Raw genomic sequence first — 19,033 nt, forward strand, 5'->3', positions numbered from 1 at the left:
TGCATGTTACATGATCTTCTATTTTTGGAAAAAATAGATCCATTTATCTGCCAACATGCCAGGTCAGATTGTATCTGGCACAACATGACATCTTTTATGAGGGCTATTCAGCTGAACAAGTGGCTGACAATACAGCACCTGCAAGTGTTCAACTGAGTGTGAGTGTGTCAAATAAAGCAAAAAAAACATGTTCACACCACACATGTGACAGTCACATTTTATGTTGTGGTTAAGAACAATAAACTATTTTCAAAGCAAAAGTGACCTGCATCTTTGTGATTTAACAAAATAAGAAATGGCCTGGTTCACTAACACACTGACAGACCTTTTACAGATGAGTCATTTATTAAGAAACATATTGTAACTTTAATATGCAGACAAGATAATCTTTTTTTGTTTTTTTCTCTTCAGTAGGTAAATGTAGGCAAATGGAAAAAGACAATAATAAGAGTATGCATGCACAACCAATCCAAACTTTTGTAAGTGCTGAATCATAGGTGAGTAAATACACCGCAGGACTCCAATTCCCAGTTATTTAAAGCACTAAAACAGTGATGCTTCAAACAACACTGCTCTTATCTGATGAAAAGCAGTGTTGCTCGAAACATCACTACTTCAGTGCTTTAAATAAATGAAAATTGGAGCCCTGCAGTGTGCGAGCAGTCTCTTGTTTATCGAAAATAAAACACTGAAATGGTTACTTTAAATTGGATGTGAGTGAATAAATAAAGGGTTTCAGTGAAAAACAAGATATCTGACATTTAAACAAAATGACAGCCTCCTCCTTTGGAGGATGGTTGTTTTAATTACTTTTTGCTTCAATGTACGGCATGGGCCTGAAAGAGGGAGATTATTTTTGAGTTAGTGTTCAATTTACTGAACAAATTCTTCCTTCATGACTTCCAAGAACAAATTTTGGAATTTAATACGGCCTTAGGGAGTTAGATATTTTTACCAACTGTTTAGTTCTGTTTGACCACTGCATATTTCACCAATATTGTAAGTTAAATGAGTCTAGTGACTTAGTGCCCTGGCACACTTGACTTATACTCTTTCACTTCACCTGTAATCATTTCTGATTGGTCCTGTGCAAAAAGAACAGGTTTACAAAACAGCATCACAATCTAATTACATTCAACCAAAGCATACTGTTCCAGCTCCAGATAGCATCTTTTTCCATATTTGGTGCCTTTCTCTGGAAAATGAGTGAGTTAGATAGATCCAGATGGAGTTTTCCTGCTTTTTAGTTTAACAAGGGTTCATTTAAAATAAAGCTGAATCTAAAAGCATTGACTCACTGTTCAATACAAGATGGCATCACCCAATTGTTGTTAGGGAACATCTGATTTTACAAGGCACTCCACAAAGTCAAAATCTCAACTAAGCGCAGTGGTAGAAAAGTAACTGTATTTGAGCACAATATTGAGGAGCTTCTACTTTAGATGAGTATTTCCATTTCCTGCTCCACCACAGTTCAGAGGGAAAATTTGTGCTTAATACTCCACTACATTTATTTGCGCTACTATCAGAACAAGATCTTTGGTGCCACAGAAACTTGGAAAATGTTCCCTAGTTTAAACTAACTCCTCCACCCACGTCCCCCTCCGCCTACCACTCTGCTCACTGCAGACATGTTTGTCTCATTCTTTACTGATAAGGTCTCGGCAATCAGTAAGCAATTCTCTGAGCCTGGCCAACTCAGTCTGCAGCTGCCAGTAAATAGGTCCACACTGTCCTCGAGGAAGTCTCTAAATTACTGCTGGACTCTCATCACACCACGTGTCGCCTGGACCCAACTCTTCCCTTACAACAGGTGTGTTCCCTGCTGCATTTAAGCAAACTCAGGTCACCTCACTGCTCAAAAAACAAACACTCAACCCAGCCCAGGTCAAAAACTACAGAATGATTTCATTCCTGCCCTTCCTGTCTAAAACATTTGTGCACACAGTGCTTAACCAATTGTCCACATTCTGACACTATGTTCAGCCAGAGCTGCTGGTCAGTCCTCAGCTCTACTGCTGTTAGATATGTCGGCTGCCTTTGACATGGTTAACCACCAGATCCTCCTCTCCACACTTACTGAGCTTGATATCTCAGGATCTGCCCTCCACTGGTTCCTGTGTCTGACCTCTCAGGGAGATATTTCAGAGTATTTTGGAGGGAAGAGTTCCCCAGGGGTCAGTGCTCAGCCCTCTTCTCTTCTCAGTATACACCACATAACTTGGCACAATAATCCACTCCCATGGTTTCTCATACCATTGCTATGGTGACAACACACACCTCTTCCTGTCATTCCCTCCAGAAGACCACACAGTGTCTGCTTGGAACTTGTCATCCGATGCAGATATCTCGACATGAATAAAAGAGTGGCACCTTCAACGTAACCTCTTAAAGACTGAGCTCCTTGTCATCTTATCCCTCTATACAACAAGAAATCAGTATGCACCCCAAAGAAACACAGCTCAGACCTACAAAGTTTGCCCTGAAACTTGGGCTGATGACTAATCTTCAAGGTCCACATGGCCTCAGTTGTCCAGCTGGCCAGAAAAAGTCAACTCAACACCTTCTAACAGCTTCTTTTTTATATAAATTTATTTACCCCATAATAACTTGTATATGTCGAAAAATGCGATACAGTTTTGCATTTGGGTGAACTGTCATTTTTGTACTCCAGAGTGACTTGGTCGTGTTGAAAAGGACAGTTCTACAGTCTGCTTTGATTAGGCTGCTAAGCTTGAGGACAGTTGCAACAAAGAGTTACAACCTTCCTCACCCTATCAGCCATAACAGAACATCATGTGCTCGCTAGACACACTGACATAGACACATGCTAACTATGTCACATAAAAATCAACAAAACTGATTTAAACTAAGTACGTTTTGATTAGTTCATTTATAAAAGGTCAGGACAGGATGACAAAACTTCAGCTCATGAAAAAAGTATGTTCATGCCTCATCCCTCTAGCATGTTGCTGACTGGAGAAATAAGACTTGTTGCAAATCTCCCTGTAGCAATCATTCCTCCCCTACTTTTCGAAAGTTTTGATGACCCTTTGTACTCAAGTAAAAATCTGAATGCATGTTTTTTACTGGTAGCTGAGTATTTCTATACACCGTTTTATTGCTTGCTTGTTTTTTATTTTGTTTGTTTTAACTGAAGTAAAACATCTTAGATCGTACGTCTTCCACCTCTGTACAGGAGGCCCTCCCCTCTGGGGACAAGGAGGGAGGGACAGAAAGAGTTACGTGCAGTGTGCTCAAACTCAACCCAGACAGTTTATTCCATGAGATGAAGATGAGGGGAGGGGGTTACAGATTGGTGAGATACAGAGAGAGCTTCAGCGAACCAGACATCAAACTGGACGCAGTGAGTGATGAGGACTGTGGTGCTCCGTGGTCCCAAGATAACTGTACAAAGGATCGATCGTTTTAAAGGTAACAAAATCACTTGGTAATGTAATCACATATAAGTTTTAATATTTTAAAAGCTTTAGATTGATGTTCAGTGGATCAGAGTTTTTAATAAAAGTCTTACGTTGTTGTTTCTCTGCAGACAAGAGCGCTGATTTATGGATTAATCGGTTTAATCTATCCTTAGGACAGCCCACGAAGCCAACTTTGATGGAGTGATCTGGCACTAACTCGGACACTAACAACACTACAATCAGTCCTGAATCTGTTTGTGATGTGACCGTGGGCTGCGCCACAGTGGCGCTTTTACGCACGATGGAGGAGCTTTTACGCGCACAGAGTAGCTGGGCGCAGAATGTTTCCTGGAGCAACTCAAGCCGCGGAAACGAAAGTCATTTAGGAAACACCACCGTGAACCCTCTGAAGCGGAACGAAGAGGTGGCCAAAGTGGAGGTGACCGTCCTGGTCCTGGTGTTCCTGCTTGCTCTGATCGGCAACCTGTGCGTCCTGTGGGCTATCCACGCAACCAAGCACAGTCAGTCTCGGATGTATTACTTCATGAAGCACCTGAGCATCGCTGACCTGGTCGTTGCAGTCTTTCAGGTGTTGCCGCAGCTCATTTGGGATATCACATTTCGCTTCTATGGGCCAGATTTTCTGTGCAGACTGGTTAAATACCTCCAGGTCGTGGGGATGTTTGCGTCCACCTACATGCTCGTCCTGATGTCCATCGACAGATGCTTAGCGATCTGCCAGCCTCTCCGCTCCATCCACAAGAGGAAGGATCGATTCTGTGTGGTCGCCTCCTGGATGCTCAGCCTGATATTCAGCACTCCTCAAGCGTACATATTCTCTCTGAAGGAGGTCGGGCACGGTGTGTATGACTGCTGGGGGGACTTTGTACAGCCGTGGGGAGCCAAAGCATACATCACATGGATGAGTCTCAGCATTTACATCATCCCAGTGGCGATTTTGAGCATCTGCTACGGCTTGATATGTTTTAAAATATGGCAGAATTTCAATTTAAAAACCAGAAGGGAGCACCTACTGGCTCTGACTCCAAGGGCCTCCAAAGGCGCTCATCCCCTCACTCGTGTGAGCAGCGTGAGGCTCATTTCAAAAGCAAAGATCCGCACAGTGAAAATGACATTTGTGGTGGTGGTCGCCTACATTGTGTGCTGGACTCCCTTCTTCTTTGTCCAGATGTGGTCTGCATGGGATCCTGCTGCACCAAGAGAAGGTAAAGCCATACTGTCTTTTATGCTGAGTGTACTTGCAGTCAGACTAATTATACCTCACCAGTGTGTTAATAATTGTTTAATCGTACCTTGCTATTTTGGAGCAACTAATTTTGTCTATTTTAGTTGTAATTAAACTGTAGAAAAACACAACTGTAAGTGTATTTACAGTACTTTTATGTGCTAAAGTGGAGCAACTTCAAATATGCTCAGAGCACTTAAAGTATATAAGTATGTACTAATATACATGTTTGGTTAATGAAATTAAAGTTAACCTTGTTTGGGCTACTTTTTAAACATACAGCTTTAAATAAAAGAAAAATATTAAAGTACACTTTTTTTGTATGAATACCTCAATTATACACATGAAGTAAAATTAAAGTACAATTTAATGAAGCACACTGATAGTGTCTTAATTGTCTTAAATGTCTCGTAAACTAACTTACCACTGTAAGTATTTGCAATTTAACTTTTTTAAGGTGCACTGATGTACAATTATCAATACAATTGCAATAAATTACACTTCTCATAAGTACACTGAAATAAATTGCAGAATTAATATATTTATTTTTGTCAGTGAATATTTATTTTTAGTCCATTGAAGTTGAACTTACTGACTTATTGAAAGTATACTTTAAATTATGCAAAAAATAAACATATATTACAAGTATATTTGTAATATCTTATGTATTTTTAATTTAAATGTCTAACAGCCTACAGTAAAGTACTATAATTATACTTCCACTTTACTGCATATCAGAGGTAAATATTGTCCTTTCTATTCCATTATATATGTTTGACAGCTTTAGTTAGGGGAGACTGGGGACAGTTGCAACACTTTTTATGTTTCTTTCAGTTACTCAGAGACTCTTTGGACTAGACCAACTAAATCTTCATATATTAAACTTACACTTGTCTGCTAATTACTCATACCATTTAATGATGATTACATGTGACATCTCTCTGTATTTCAATGTGAGACAGGAGGAATGGAAGAATATTAAACGAAACAAACCGTATTAAACATGTACATTTGTATCTGGGTGAATTATTCTTGTTCTTATGTGCCCCACAGTGGCTTGATTATATTGAAAAACAGTGTTTCATGGTCTGTTTTGATAAGACTACTTAGCTTACCAAGCTCTATCAGCCATAACAGACCATCATGTGCTAGACACACAGACCTGGAAACATGCTAAACGTGTCACTATGAAGTCATAAAACAAGGATTCAAACTAAGTATGCATTGATTAATTCATACAATAGGTCAGGACGTTATGACAAAAGTACATCTTTTCAGTAAATGCAGCAGCAGATGTTGAATATGTATTCTGTCTTCCTGGTGGGGAGAGGGTCTAACTAAGTATGTGCACTATGAGTGTCATCACTCTCGCATGTTTCTGATTGGAGGAATAAGAATTGTTGCAACTGTCCTCAGGCTACCCTACATTTTAGATTAAGATTTGACCAAATGGGTAATATAACAAGCTTTTAAAATACAACACATCATTAAAGACATTGTTAAAAAATATATATTTTTGGCTTTTGATGTCTTACAAACAGCAGTATGTAGTCATGTCACATCTCAGGTATGTTAGATGATATTCTTTACACATACAGAATATAAAATATATACATAAAAAACATGTTTTGCAACAAAAAGTAAAAGTAGTTTGCTGAAACAGCAATTTTTCATATTGTTTATAATTATTAATAACTAATTTTAAAAAACACACAAATAGAGCAAAATAGGCATAAATCTGAATTAAGAAAAAGCATCAAATATACAAAAATGTTGCCTATCAAGTTAACAAATAAATTTATCTGCAATAAAAAATGTTCTTATAGGCACCTATCAGACAACATAAACTGATATAGACCGATATAGCTGTGACAGACCTCTATGGGGATGATAATATTCTTTCTCCCACATTAATCATCTCACGACCCTCATATTTACCTGTTGACCTCCTGATTTGAAACTACTGGACTAACTATAATGTACACTAACTGTATATTATGTGGCTCAAACTAGCTCCCCCTCCAGCAGCTACAACAGTAACATACTGCTTATAAATTGCCTCAGCATTAACAATGGAACAATGTCACATAATAGTTGACCAAACCAGTACTTTTACTTAAGGACTTTAACAAGGACTTTTACTTGTAATGGATTGATTGGTGGGTTGGTACTTCCTCCATTACTGATCTCTTGTGAATTTATCAGAAGCTGCGATTTGTCTCATAGATTTATTGGTTTATTGATATATTACAGTGTGCCAAGTGCTCAGTGACTCAATGACCACTTTTCCCCGAGATTTACACTGTGGTGAATTTATTGCCCATAATCCCTGTAACAGAAAAAAAAAATCAGTTTTTCTACGGCAATATTTCAGCACTCAGTGTCTCCTACATGCAAAGGTCTTTCTCCCACCTCACAGAATAAATCTGGGAATGCATAAGCAACCAACTTCACTTCCACAGCAACACAATGGTGTTTAACTAAAGACTTCCCCACAGTGAATGTACAGTGTTATCTATACAGAGAGAGTCAGCATGAGACTGAATGTAAACCAGGACATCAAAGAGTTTCTATCTCTGGTCCCAGTGGGGGTTTATATGTTCATTTTAATGGCATAGTTTGTTCAGATTTACCCCTCACATCTTTTAAGTTTATCATTAAAGGGGACTAGATGTGTTCCATAACCTTTCGAGTCATGTTATCTGAGCAAAAAATGTGACATGTGCTCATTCAGAGATTTAGATATAGACCAGACTCGGCCAAACCAGTCATCTTCCTGTTTTAGTCTTCCTCTAAGCAACCTTGCATAAAATCAGAATAACAAACACATTAAAGCCAAGAATACATCCACTGTACAATACACATCTGAAAGAGTATGTTGTAATAGGGGCCCCTGTATTGTTTGGATGGATGGATTTAGCATTGTAAATATTTTTTGGTGATTTCTGAACAGTTTGTTTTGCAAAGCATTCAGAGGCCATAATTAACACACCATCAGTGTGGAATAAATTTATTTTTGTTTAATATGGATTCATATTGAGATACAAAACTATATAAACAATGAGTTCTTCATCACTGTACTGTGAAAATCATCTGTCTCCAAAATGTAAACTTTTCACGGCTCAGAAAATCATTGTTTCCTGTACCTTTGAACAGTGTTTATTATCTCAATACTGAATTTCAAAGTAATGAACAGTTGCACACTAAATGTTAAATAAGTTAAAAACAAATAACTGAAGAAAGCAACAGACATATGGTTCACATATACTAATGCATGGGTAAAAGAGAAGGAGTGGGAACAAAAATGTTATGTTATGTCAATTTTGGCCAATTTGGAAATTACTCTTATTCAGTGTGGTTTCTATATTTCGTTGAAATACCCATCAAAGTTGCAAGGATTCAAGGACATTTATTATCATTATACAACACAGGGTTGTACAACAAAATTAGAGCTGTAGCTCCTTCATAATATACACACACAAAAAAATAAATAAATTCAGATGAAATTGGGTGAAAATATAAAACAAAATAAATAAATACATGTATAGAGGTACATATATGTATATATACATATATCCATGTATATATACAAACACCTTGGAAATAATTCTGTTGTGCACTTTTGTGTCTATCACCTATGACTGACTGACTATGTTTGAGAACATGATGCATCATCGATGTAAAAACACAGAGTCCTCCTGCGTCCCCCAGACGGGGTCTTGAGTGTTGTGATCTGCAGCTTAGAGCCTGATCTGCCCCTCAGGTGCAGCAGCCCAATCCAGGATGCTGTATAGCAGATCTTTTTGTGTGGGCACAACAGTCTCTGATGTTTCATTGTTTGGCCAGCTTGAGTTTGTTTCATTTACCTGGACATTATCCAGGAGCAGCCTTAAGTCCCAGCTGTATCATGGCTCTTATCTAATCACCTCATTTCCTCCTGGGGCGGTCACCCAGTCATCTGTGACAGCTGATCTGACAGCATGTTCGACTGCATTAGTTGATCGTCTGGGTCCGCTGCTCTTTAATCCAAACACCACATCTTCATTTTCCAATGCCTATGTGTGTATTTCTGTCATAGGTGAAGCATGTCTCAGCTGACAAATAGGAGAAAAGTACCGTAAAACAAATTAAGCAGAGTAAAGGAGCATAGCTGCATTTTCTCTCAGGTTTTGCCCTAAATTACCTGACAAGTGTTCAAACACTCTTTACACAAGTTCATCCAAATAATAAAAAATAATCTAAAGCCATGAGATGATGACATCATGGTAGTTACGGGCCTGGCTGTAGATACATTTCATGTTCATCTCAAAGAAAACCTTCAAAGAAGAGCTTCTGTCCAAACCTAGGTGTAAAAGTAAAGGTGATTCGAATTTCACTGACTTTCTCTTCATCTTTTTTGGCCACTGTAACTGCATTCTCTTTGAAGTAAAGTCACTCGGGTTAAGACTTCATGTAGGTGAGTTTCTTGTTGTTTCTTTGTTTTTTCCAATCAAAATCTGTAAATGAACAGTGTATTCCAGGACCTGAACTCAAGTCACACCATAATATTTTGCAGCCTGCATCCACTCACTGTGAGAGAGAATCTGACTTTGTGTACTTGTTCAGTGTTTGTTCAACTTTATCTACCCAGAGCAAATGGCAGAGTCATCACAGCTCTCCAACTGATTTCCACATTACCCACTTTCCATCCATAATGCTTGAATGCTGTCATTTTGTGGTATTTCTTCTACGCTCCCCATGGCACCAAACGTCTCTTCTCAGGACTGCAGACTGGGTGTTTTGACTTATCTGTTGAATCATAATTCTAACGGGTCATTTGGTTGATTCTGCACACAGCTCACCTCTCACAATAAACCAAAGCACCACAGAGAGTCAGAGCACCGTGAACCGAACAGGTCAGCATTTTCACTTGAGGAGAGAAGAAGACAACGAGCACTAAATCTTTCTCACCCCATTAAGGATTAGAAAAAAAGACTTGGAAAGCGTCCACTTTCCACTGTTCAAATGGCGTGCTTCTCCATTGTGCCCTGCGCTTCTAACGATTGGAAATTTCATCAGTTGAATGAATGAGAAAATAAGGCATAATTTTCCATCCAGGACAGACTATTCAAAATAGACGTGATTCATCATGTTTGTGTTGGGGAACTTAAAATACTATTTGTGTGGCATCCATCAATCAGTATTTTTTTCCCATATAATCCCAGATGTTTTCTGGGTTGTCTGAAATGCTTCGGCATGTCAGTTGATGTATTTCTCTGTAAATGATGTGTAACGTAAGTTTAGCTGCCATGAATCAGGACTGATCTTTGTAAAGTAGAAATTAAATGGAGAGTCTAAACTTGCCTAAGGGTGGTTGCCTGATCTGCCACCTCACTGTACATTTGTGTATGTTTGGCTTGTTGCCTTAGAAGAAATTTAGATTACATTAACACACCTGAACATGTGGGTTTTAGCCACTTCTAAACACCTCATATTCCTTACAAAACAGTTAAAATAAGAATTAGAATGCATTTTTAACAAGAGTGTATAGCCATGCTAGTGGCTTAGCATGCTAACATGATTATTAGTACTAAACACAAACTGCAGCTGAGGCTGATGGGAATGTGACTAGTACACCTTTCCATGCACATGTGCTGGCTTGGCTTGATTTGGTTTTACTTGGTGGATCAGCTCAGCATGGTAGGAATTTGCATCTTATATCAGGGACACCCGCTTGAAGGTGTGTCTTTTAAAGCTTAACATCTCCACATCAAAATATCTAAAAATCCTGGACATATGTTACATATTTTGTTGAGTTGTGTACTTTCATTATCCCGAATGTTAATATGTCAAGAACTTTATTCAAGGTAACAGTGTGGTTCTAGCAAACTGCTGCTAGCTATTTGCTAGTTGTTAAACTTCCAAGAAAAAAAGGGATGTGTCAAAGGAAGGAAGGAAGTCAGTTTAAAAATGAAGAAAACAACTCCCATCCCATCCCACCCTACACCACTTCACAACATCATCAAACTGCATCTTTTGTTATTGTTTTTAATGTGAGAGAGACCCCTCTCATTTTGTTATTTAAAAGATTTTATTATGAAGCAGGAAAATCATGAAATGTTATATTTTCATTGGTGGCAACTTAGAACAACTCCCACAGCTGAAATTGAACACTAAAATAAGCCAGATACCTGCACAACTATGCATAGCTGAGTACAGTTTAAGTGGCAATCGATATGCAAATTAGCGTAGCATGGTCTGACTCGGCACAGCCAAAAGGGACAATGGAAAAGACCTATAGCTGTGCAAGTATTGTACTACGACATTATAAATGGCTAAAAACACACAAATACACAAAGTAAAGCTTTAAAGAACAAAGAAAACACACATAAACACACACACACACACACACACACACACACACACACACACACTGAGTTTGACTTAAGCCCTCACACTCTTCCTGGAATGGAGAAAACACTTGCTACTTTAGAGGCTTTTTAAAGATCCACTGGTCCATTTACTTTTCTAAACAGCTTATTCTATTCAGGGTAGCAGGGGGCTGGAGCCTGTCCCAGAATGCACTGGGTGAGAAGCAGGGTACACCCTGGACAGTTTGCAAATCACGGACAAGGATTTTATTTAAAGGATAAACCTGGCAATATTTTTTATTCTTAACCTTGTCAACAAAGCTCATTATAAGCCTAAAAGCATCTACAGTTTAGTCCGTATCACAGTACTTTCTGACCTCTCTACCTTCCCTGTGGCACACAGACCCAAACCCCACATGGCTGAAGATGGGAATCTTTAATATAGTTACATAAAGAAAAAAAGTTTTCAGCAAATCTAACTGAAACAAGAGGAAATTGCATATTTGTTAGATATTTGCTCAGTTTTAACTGTTTCATGGGAGTTTTTTGTTGACGATAATGAAAATGTTGAAATCACAAGCTATATTCTTTGAGATTCTTTCATTTTTAAACTTAAAATGACCTTTCTGTATTTTGCATTGTAAGAATACACATAAACACAAAAAATATATGTTCTTCTCTGTCTCCTTCCCTAGACATGGCCTTCATCATCGCCATGCTCCTGGCCAGTCTCAACAGCTGCTGCAACCCCTGGATTTACATGTTCTTTGCCGGTCACTTGTTCCAGGACTTGATGCAGTGCTTCTTCTGCTGCTGCAGACAGTATCTGACAGCCTCCTCCTGCAGTTGTGATCGACATTGCACACACAAGAGCAAACCTGCCACTTACGTCATCAAGAACACCGGCAGCCAGAGGAGCCTGACACACACATCCAGCACCGGAGGACCGGGACACTGAAGAGCCAGCTGCAAGCCATCCTGGCTTCCCGTATTCGAGTAAACTGGCTGTCATGCCAGTCCTCCATTTCAAGCATTTTGATCAGCAGCAGTGGCCACTGCAATGTTTTAAATTAAGCTAAACAGACGATGTAGCCTAAACCTAACACCCAGAAAATTCCCTGCATCCTGCAATAATGAAAAGCAGAACAAAATGTCTTGTGTCTCCATATCTACTCTGGAGAAAGATTGTTGCAGTTCCAGTAGATTCTACTGCAAGAAGAAAGTAGTTCCTGCATGAAAACGCTAATAACAAAGAGTGTGGATTATCTTCAGTAACTGGGTCATAACTTTTGGAAAGAGACACTGGTTTTGAATTTTTCAAATGTACTTTTTGGTGTTTCAAGCACTGCAAGCCTAGTGCCATTTTAGTCCCATTACAATGGAGAATAGACAGACAACTCTACAACCAACATCTTTCAAAAATCCAGGATAAACAGCACTACAGCCCAGGCGGGAAATATGTATTTTTGATTCACAGGTGAATTGTCTCTTTAAGACAGCCAGGAGTTTGTAAGATTTCAAATGATGCAAACATAATATAAGATATATTTGCTCTGTGCAAATGTGTTCTAATTCATTTACTGTAATTACCCTTTAAAGCAACATTACTTTAAAAACAATTTATAGTTGTTGATATGCATGAATGACATTAAGATTAGTCTTAATACAAATATCTCCAGCAACACAACAAAAATCATCAACAGAGCAAAATCCATAAGGAATGTATTTGAAAACTAGAAAGGCATCTGCAGAGTGCAGACCTGGCCAATAGTTCAGTCTTCTATGACATGCAAATGTTATGACAAATAAACAAGAAAATGGCACCAAATGGCACACCATTAAAAAAAAATAATAAAAATTCAGAATTCCAGGTTAATCCAGAAATATCACTTGCTTGACACTTAGTTCTTATATACAGAGCCGGCCCTACCCAGAAGCAAGTTATCAACTTAACAGTACACTGTGGTAAATAACTGACGCAGTACAACTGATGCTTCATTTCATTATTGTATCTTTACTTTACCTCTTGGTGGCCAGCCGGCTCTGCTTATATACCTGCTACAGTTGCTTCTACAGTGGTGTTTGAGGTGGCTGTTATGTTTCACTGTATATTAAGTCACAGTACACCATTCACTTTAATTACAACAGACTTGTGCATACAGGACACCAGTGTTACAACTCAGCTTGCACTGTTCACAGTGAAAAATCATTTGTGTATCCACTAGGGCTGCCCCCGACTAAAGGTTTTCCTCATCAACAAGTAGTCCTTATTTCATGCAATTAGTTGATTACTTGTTGCGTGTTAATGATATTATATTAATTATTCAAATATATAGTTTGGGGACACAAAATGAAAAGTGATCTAAATGTGTCTGAACAATCGGCAGGGAGACTGAACATTTTGTTAATTTGTTTCAACACAGTATAACATCATTCAACCTGGAATAAATTCACTCCTCGACCACTTCACACCCCCACCCGAACCCACTATGTCTCTATTGTCGCCGGAGTCAGAGACCTGGTCAGAGCCACTGAAACTCACCTCGGTGCTGTATACCCTGTTTTCAAACTGACCTTCGTCGGCCTTGGAAGCTGTGTCCCAGTCTAACACAGTACATCTTCAATTATGGTGCAAAAGAGGCAGAACCCTAAGGAAACTAATAGCAGAGTTTAAATGTGTCACATGACTCTGTGGAGGTCATGTTGAATCCCTTTTTTATGGCTTTCTTCACATGGTTCAGCTCCATTATCTCTTGCCAGAAAACATATTTTTCAGGAAAGACGCACACCAAGAAACAACACAATCATTTAAAAGATACACAATTGATCAAACTCTGAAAGGTTACTGTCTTTATTTTAGAAGAGGGTTATCATGGTTTGGTTTGATAGATTGTTGATGTAAAGTTTGGTGAAATATGCTGACACTCTGTAACACATTCATTCCTACAGGCTGTTCCACAGTGTTGCCTGAGGGTAACATCCAAAAAGACTTTTTATTTTTTAATGTTTTGCAATTTCAGATGGCAAAATGTTCAAACTAGTGAGGTAACTGGTTCACTGGTATTGTAATAATTTGTTTGTTTGTTTGTTTGTTTTCTTTTCTTTTTTTTAAAACTTTCTCCAAATTGTGTTTACTTTGTCTAATTTATGACAAAAACATCACTTTTTTTTAACCAACTGACATCATAATGAGTACTGCAGAGGGATATTTCTGGCCTAAGATTCCTCCTGGTTTAGTCAGTTTGGGTCGAGCTATACCCTCTCCTTAAGTTTCATGAAAATCTGTCCAGCGTTTTTCCCTTAATCCTGCTGACAAAAAAACAAACAAACAAACAAACAACTGGCACTGAATACATAAATTCCATGGCAGAAGTAACAAAGAGGCTGGTTTGAGTGTTTTCTGCAGACTTTCGTGTTTTGTGCCACAGACCCAACAGTGTTTATCCTTTGTGATGTAATATTAAATTGACATTGTAAATAGTTTCCACTGCTCCTCTTGTGTATCTACATGTCATCAACTCCATCTTTTAGTATATCTGAACTTCAGGCACACTGCAGTGCCCATCTAGTTTGGATCAAAATAGAATAATAGTTCCCTCTTGTGGCCACACAGATTACACAAACAGTCACTGTTAATACTCAACATTAGAGAGAATTTCAGTGTCAAGATCAAACAGTGCGCATTATTGATTTATGGGGTCTGTTTTAATATTTCTGTAAATTCTTTATATAGCCTGGCAAGTTTTCAAGCAAAACATTTTGGTTCAACATCTACAGGGAGTTGTTTTAAGGTCTCATTCACATGAGGTCTCATTAAATGTCAATGACAGCCACAAAATCTACTGATGTTTCTGTTATGGCATGTGGGCAAGCAATACTGTTTTGTGCAATGAAACCTTTCATGTTGTTCTTAAAAAATAATTTATTCAAAGTGACAGCTTAGAATAAAAAGAGTGAAATTCAGAATTACACGATTTTCAGATTTTGATTTATCATTATGTAAAAAAGAGAACATCACTGTGGACACAAATCAGCTCAAAAGTAGACAGTCAAACAACAGTGACGGCTGTTATTCAGCACCTTTTGTTTGTTTGCAGCCTGAGGTTTCATGGATCATCTAAAAGTCAGTGAAAAGTCCAGAAATTGGTCCTGAGTGAAGCAGCTCTACAGAAGCTATGCGTCCTTTCGTAAAACCCCTTTCACACTGCTGGCCATCTTTCCCATGGTCTTGAAGAGCGGGAGAACCATGGTACGTAGACCCACCAAGAGAGGTTGCCACAGACACTGGAACAGAACCTGACAGTACCTAATGCAGGGTGCAACAACCCAGATGCTCACAAATGACATAATTGCAAACACCAAGCCCCAGAGCAGTGACAAAATGATGCCAAGGAGGAGAGTCAGGAAGCGATAAAACCAGTACTTTGTGAGGGTGAAGGTGTTGTTGCTGCATTTCCACACCAGATCCACGCTGCGTATGCCATCAGGTTCCGCAATCAGATCTTCAAAGTCCACCTAAAACATACAGAGAGGGTTCATTTAGATATATTTTCCCACTTACTCAGTATCAAGACATGCATTACACAGACTTCACCATGAGACATAAAAAATATTATATTTATACCATAATGAAAACTGTGGATTATCTAGAGTAAGAGTCACTGTTTCTGAAAATATGACGGGTGTTATAATGCTTTAAATGGTGATCTTAAACCCTCTGCAAATAAAAAATGAATCTGGGGAAATTAAGTTGTTTTGTGATCAGGGTAAAGTAATCCTTTAAAGATGGGCTTAAATCTTAAAACCAAGCACTTTACTATGCAAAAGCTGCACTTTTCATGTAGATGTCCAGTCAGCGCTAGTGGTCAATGTGGTCAATTGGAGCAATAAATTCTTCAGTGTGTGGTATTTTGACCAAAAAAACAGAGTTTTCTTGCTCACAGAGCTGTGCAGCAGTGCATGGGGAAATAGCAGGATGCATTGCTGGTAAGCTTGTGACTCCCACATCCATGTTTCTGTGTTATCACCAACTTAACCTAGAGCTATTACTTTGTTGACTAAAAGGCAACAACCCCTGGCTACCCACAGGTAGAGACTACAAATCCAAGCTGAAACAGTCTGTAGTTCTCCCTTAACACCAACAAAATCACTGTGACATCACTGGATGCAGGAAGAACAATAGATTTAGCACCAGTGGTGGACAGTAACGAAGTACATTTACTTGAGTACTGTACTTAAGTACATTTTTTGAGTGTGTGTACTTAACTTGAGTGTTAGTTTTTTTTGGAAACTTCTGACTTTCACTCCACTACATTTCAAAGACAAATATTGTACTTTTTACATTTCTAGGAAGGTTGTTGTTACTTTTTGACTGAGCACATCGTTGAAGTCAGCTGTTGGTGTTTTTTCTTTTCTAAAATGCAGTTGGTCACATGCTGTGTTCCTCACAGAAAGAAACCAATCACAGTAGCTCCTCTCAAATGGGACTGATGTAAAAGCAGAAATACGTCCAGGCGCACTAACAAGCACAAGCAAGTTCTCCCTCTTTCATTCAGACAAAAAGCGGTAATGGTGACAGCAGGAGAAATACTAAATTAAATTTCAAGATGTTATTATAATTATTAATTATTGCAGGTAGCTTTTGGATTGTTTTTATTGGGGTGAAAAATACCACATAATTCATGTATATACTGCCTCTGAAGACAGAAAGAAATCTCAGTTATTTAACAGACTTGGAGAACTCCTCACAGTTATCTTCAATCTAATTTTATGCAGTGATTTTAATACAGTTACATCAGAAAATGACAATAACTGTCCTATTTGTTTTTGATTGTATTTCTATGTTGAAGTTTTTATAGGTGTTTCTATAGGCTTTGTGTAGCAGAGTGGTTCTACAAGCAGGTCAGTGCATCATTAGATGGTTTCAGAGAGTTACAAGCTTCTGTAAATGCATCATGAAAACAATACAGCATGTATTGATATTAGAAAATGTACTTTGTAATTTGTACTTTTGAATACTTAAGTATTTTTAAAAACATGTACTTTTGTATACTTAAGTATTTTTAAAACCAAGTACTCTAGTACTTTAACGCGAGTAAAATTGTGACTGAGCAACTTTCACTTGTAGTTGAGTAATATTTGACCAGGAGTATCTATACTTTGACTCAAGTACTGGGGTTGAGTACTTTGTCCACCACTGTTTAGCACACACCTTGGAATTTATTGCTTCAGCTGATCACATTTACCATCAACAGAATTTAGTGGCGTAGTGGTGAGCTTGCAGATTGCAGACACCTTGTCTCTCCCTCCCATTCCAAGCATGTTACAGTAAAGGATGTGTCTGCTCAGTGTTATTTAAAATCACAATTTATCTAAAAATCTGTGTACAAACCTATTAAAAAAGATACATTTCATGTCCGCAGTTAAAAATACTATGGTACTTCCATGTTTCTATAAAAGCCCAGAACTAACCAAACGCTGGCTTTAGATATGGTCTTTCATGTTTTTCATGGATTTTGCATCCATCGTAGTTCTTGCTTGGATGGGAGAATGAGATGAGCTGTTTGCAGTCTGCATGCTCACCACTAGATACCACTAAATCCTACATACTGGTCCTTTAAAATCAAAGATTTGTCCATAAATTTCAAGTAAAACTCCGACACTCTGCAGATCTATAAACAAATGCAAAGTTGTATCAGAGTTTTAGTTAACAAATTTTTATAAATCACACACTTTGGTTTGATTACAGTACTCTTAAACATTACATCATAGATTTAAATGTCAGTTTCTGCACTTCTATGATAATAAACATAGATTATTTGCACCTTGAGCACATCATCGTGGAGTTGTTTGGGGTCCCTGGTCCCCAGTTCAATATCCTGGTCAATATTCCTGGTGTGGCTTTCCTTCTTGATCAGTGGCTCCTTGCTGCCGTCCGGTTCATCCATGGTCCTGCTCTCTGACAGAAAGGGCAGGCTGAAGCTGATGCCGGAGCCGAGATAATGAAGTAAAAAGTGGCCAAGATATGAGAGGTCAGTGTTTGGCTGCAGTCAGCAGAGGAGGAGAGTTTCAGTTTAGAAACTGAAACTCAGGGTTATTCCAATTCAGAAATGACAGGAGGTAGCTGTTAGCAAGAACTACCTCAAACTGTCACAGACACAAAAGGCACTGCTGAAATGGCATAACTTATAGGGACACACATACATAAAGAGGGAAGCAGGCCCATGTTTCATTTCACATGGGAAGGTGCCATGATGCACAATAATTAATAAGTGGACAACTTATTATCTTTGGTGAGATAGATGTTTATTAATTTCCATCCATATCACCAAATGACATATATAAACGTTTATAAAACCCAAGTTTAAGTTAAATATGCACACAATGACAATTTTTTAGACGTCTCTTTTATTCAAAATAATTAGCGTAAAGTGGAGGATTAATGAGTTACAATGGCTGTAATGGCTTCATAGATCTTCAAAGGTAGATCCTACTTCCCAGCTCATATATAGCTATACTACATGTCTTTAGGATGCTCTGTTAATGCTGGTTAAAACCTTTATCTCCCACTGGCCATTCACTTAATTTGACAGAATATTTATGTTTTGTGTAGATAGCTAATCTTGTTTCAAACAGAAAACACATAATTTCAGAGCTTTAAATGTCATTTCCTCCCTTGAGAATGCATACTAATATAAACAGTTCTTATTTTCTAAAGAACTTAATATTCTTAGGTTTGAAATCAGTAACAAACCTTTAAAATTAGATCCTAGAAGTTGCAAATTTTAGTTTCTTGCACTTAAAAACTCTAAACTGCAGTTTAAAAATGACAAAATATAAAAACAAACCTAGGCATTATGACATAAACATAATACAACATTCAATTATTGTTATTATGCTGAAATTACTTCTAAAATTCATGTAAACCCATATCAGTGTGAGGAAAAAGTACTGCATACCTCACAAATAAGGGTCACTTTCATTATTCTCATTTTCACTTATTTCAGAAACTC

General features: G+C 38.1%; 2 protein-coding genes across 2 annotated transcripts; one reads left to right on the plus strand and one right to left on the minus strand.

Moving 5' to 3' along the window:
* The first annotated feature begins 3,304 nt into the window (after window positions 1–3,304).
* oxtrb (oxytocin receptor b) lies at window positions 3,305–12,412 on the plus strand. Its single transcript, XM_084735538.1, has 3 exons — window positions 3,305–3,435; window positions 3,554–4,651; window positions 11,717–12,412. The coding sequence occupies exons 2-3, from the start codon at window positions 3,727–3,729 to the stop codon at window positions 11,977–11,979; spliced, it is 1,188 nt and encodes a 395-aa protein (XP_084591664.1). The 5' UTR covers window positions 3,305–3,435; window positions 3,554–3,726; the 3' UTR covers window positions 11,980–12,412.
* A 2,522-nt stretch (window positions 12,413–14,934) lies between these two features.
* On the minus strand, window positions 14,935–18,196 carry LOC146331795 (caveolin-1-like). The gene is made up of 2 exons (XM_084735551.1): window positions 17,846–18,196; window positions 14,935–15,536 (listed from the first exon to the last, which is right to left on the minus strand). The coding sequence occupies exons 1-2, from the start codon at window positions 17,966–17,968 to the stop codon at window positions 15,195–15,197; spliced, it is 465 nt and encodes a 154-aa protein (XP_084591677.1). The 5' UTR covers window positions 17,969–18,196; the 3' UTR covers window positions 14,935–15,194.
* Between the last annotated feature and the right edge of the window lie 837 nt (window positions 18,197–19,033).

Source organism: Lutjanus erythropterus, chromosome 2 (assembly GCF_056507025.1).
Source record: "Lutjanus erythropterus isolate fLutEry1 chromosome 2, fLutEry1.hap2, whole genome shotgun sequence".
NCBI classification, from domain to species: domain Eukaryota; kingdom Metazoa; phylum Chordata; class Actinopteri; order Lutjaniformes; family Lutjanidae; genus Lutjanus; species Lutjanus erythropterus.

What these genes read in the sequence shown, in the direction of transcription:
- oxtrb (XM_084735538.1), top strand. Translation starts at nt 3,727, where the DNA reads ATGGAGGAGCTTTTACGCGCACAGAGTAGCTGGGCGCAGAATGTTTCC. An exon ending in TCCTGCTGCACCAAGAGAAG is followed by an intron (nt 4,652 to 11,716) that starts GTAAAGCCATAC and finishes CTCCTTCCCTAG; the next exon opens with ACATGGCCTTCATCATCGCC.
- LOC146331795 (XM_084735551.1), bottom strand. Translation starts at nt 17,968, where the DNA reads ATGGATGAACCGGACGGCAGCAAGGAGCCACTGATCAAGAAGGAAAGC. An exon ending in TCCACGATGATGTGCTCAAG is followed by an intron (nt 15,537 to 17,845) that starts GTGCAAATAATC and finishes TGTATGTTTTAG; the next exon opens with GTGGACTTTGAAGATCTGAT.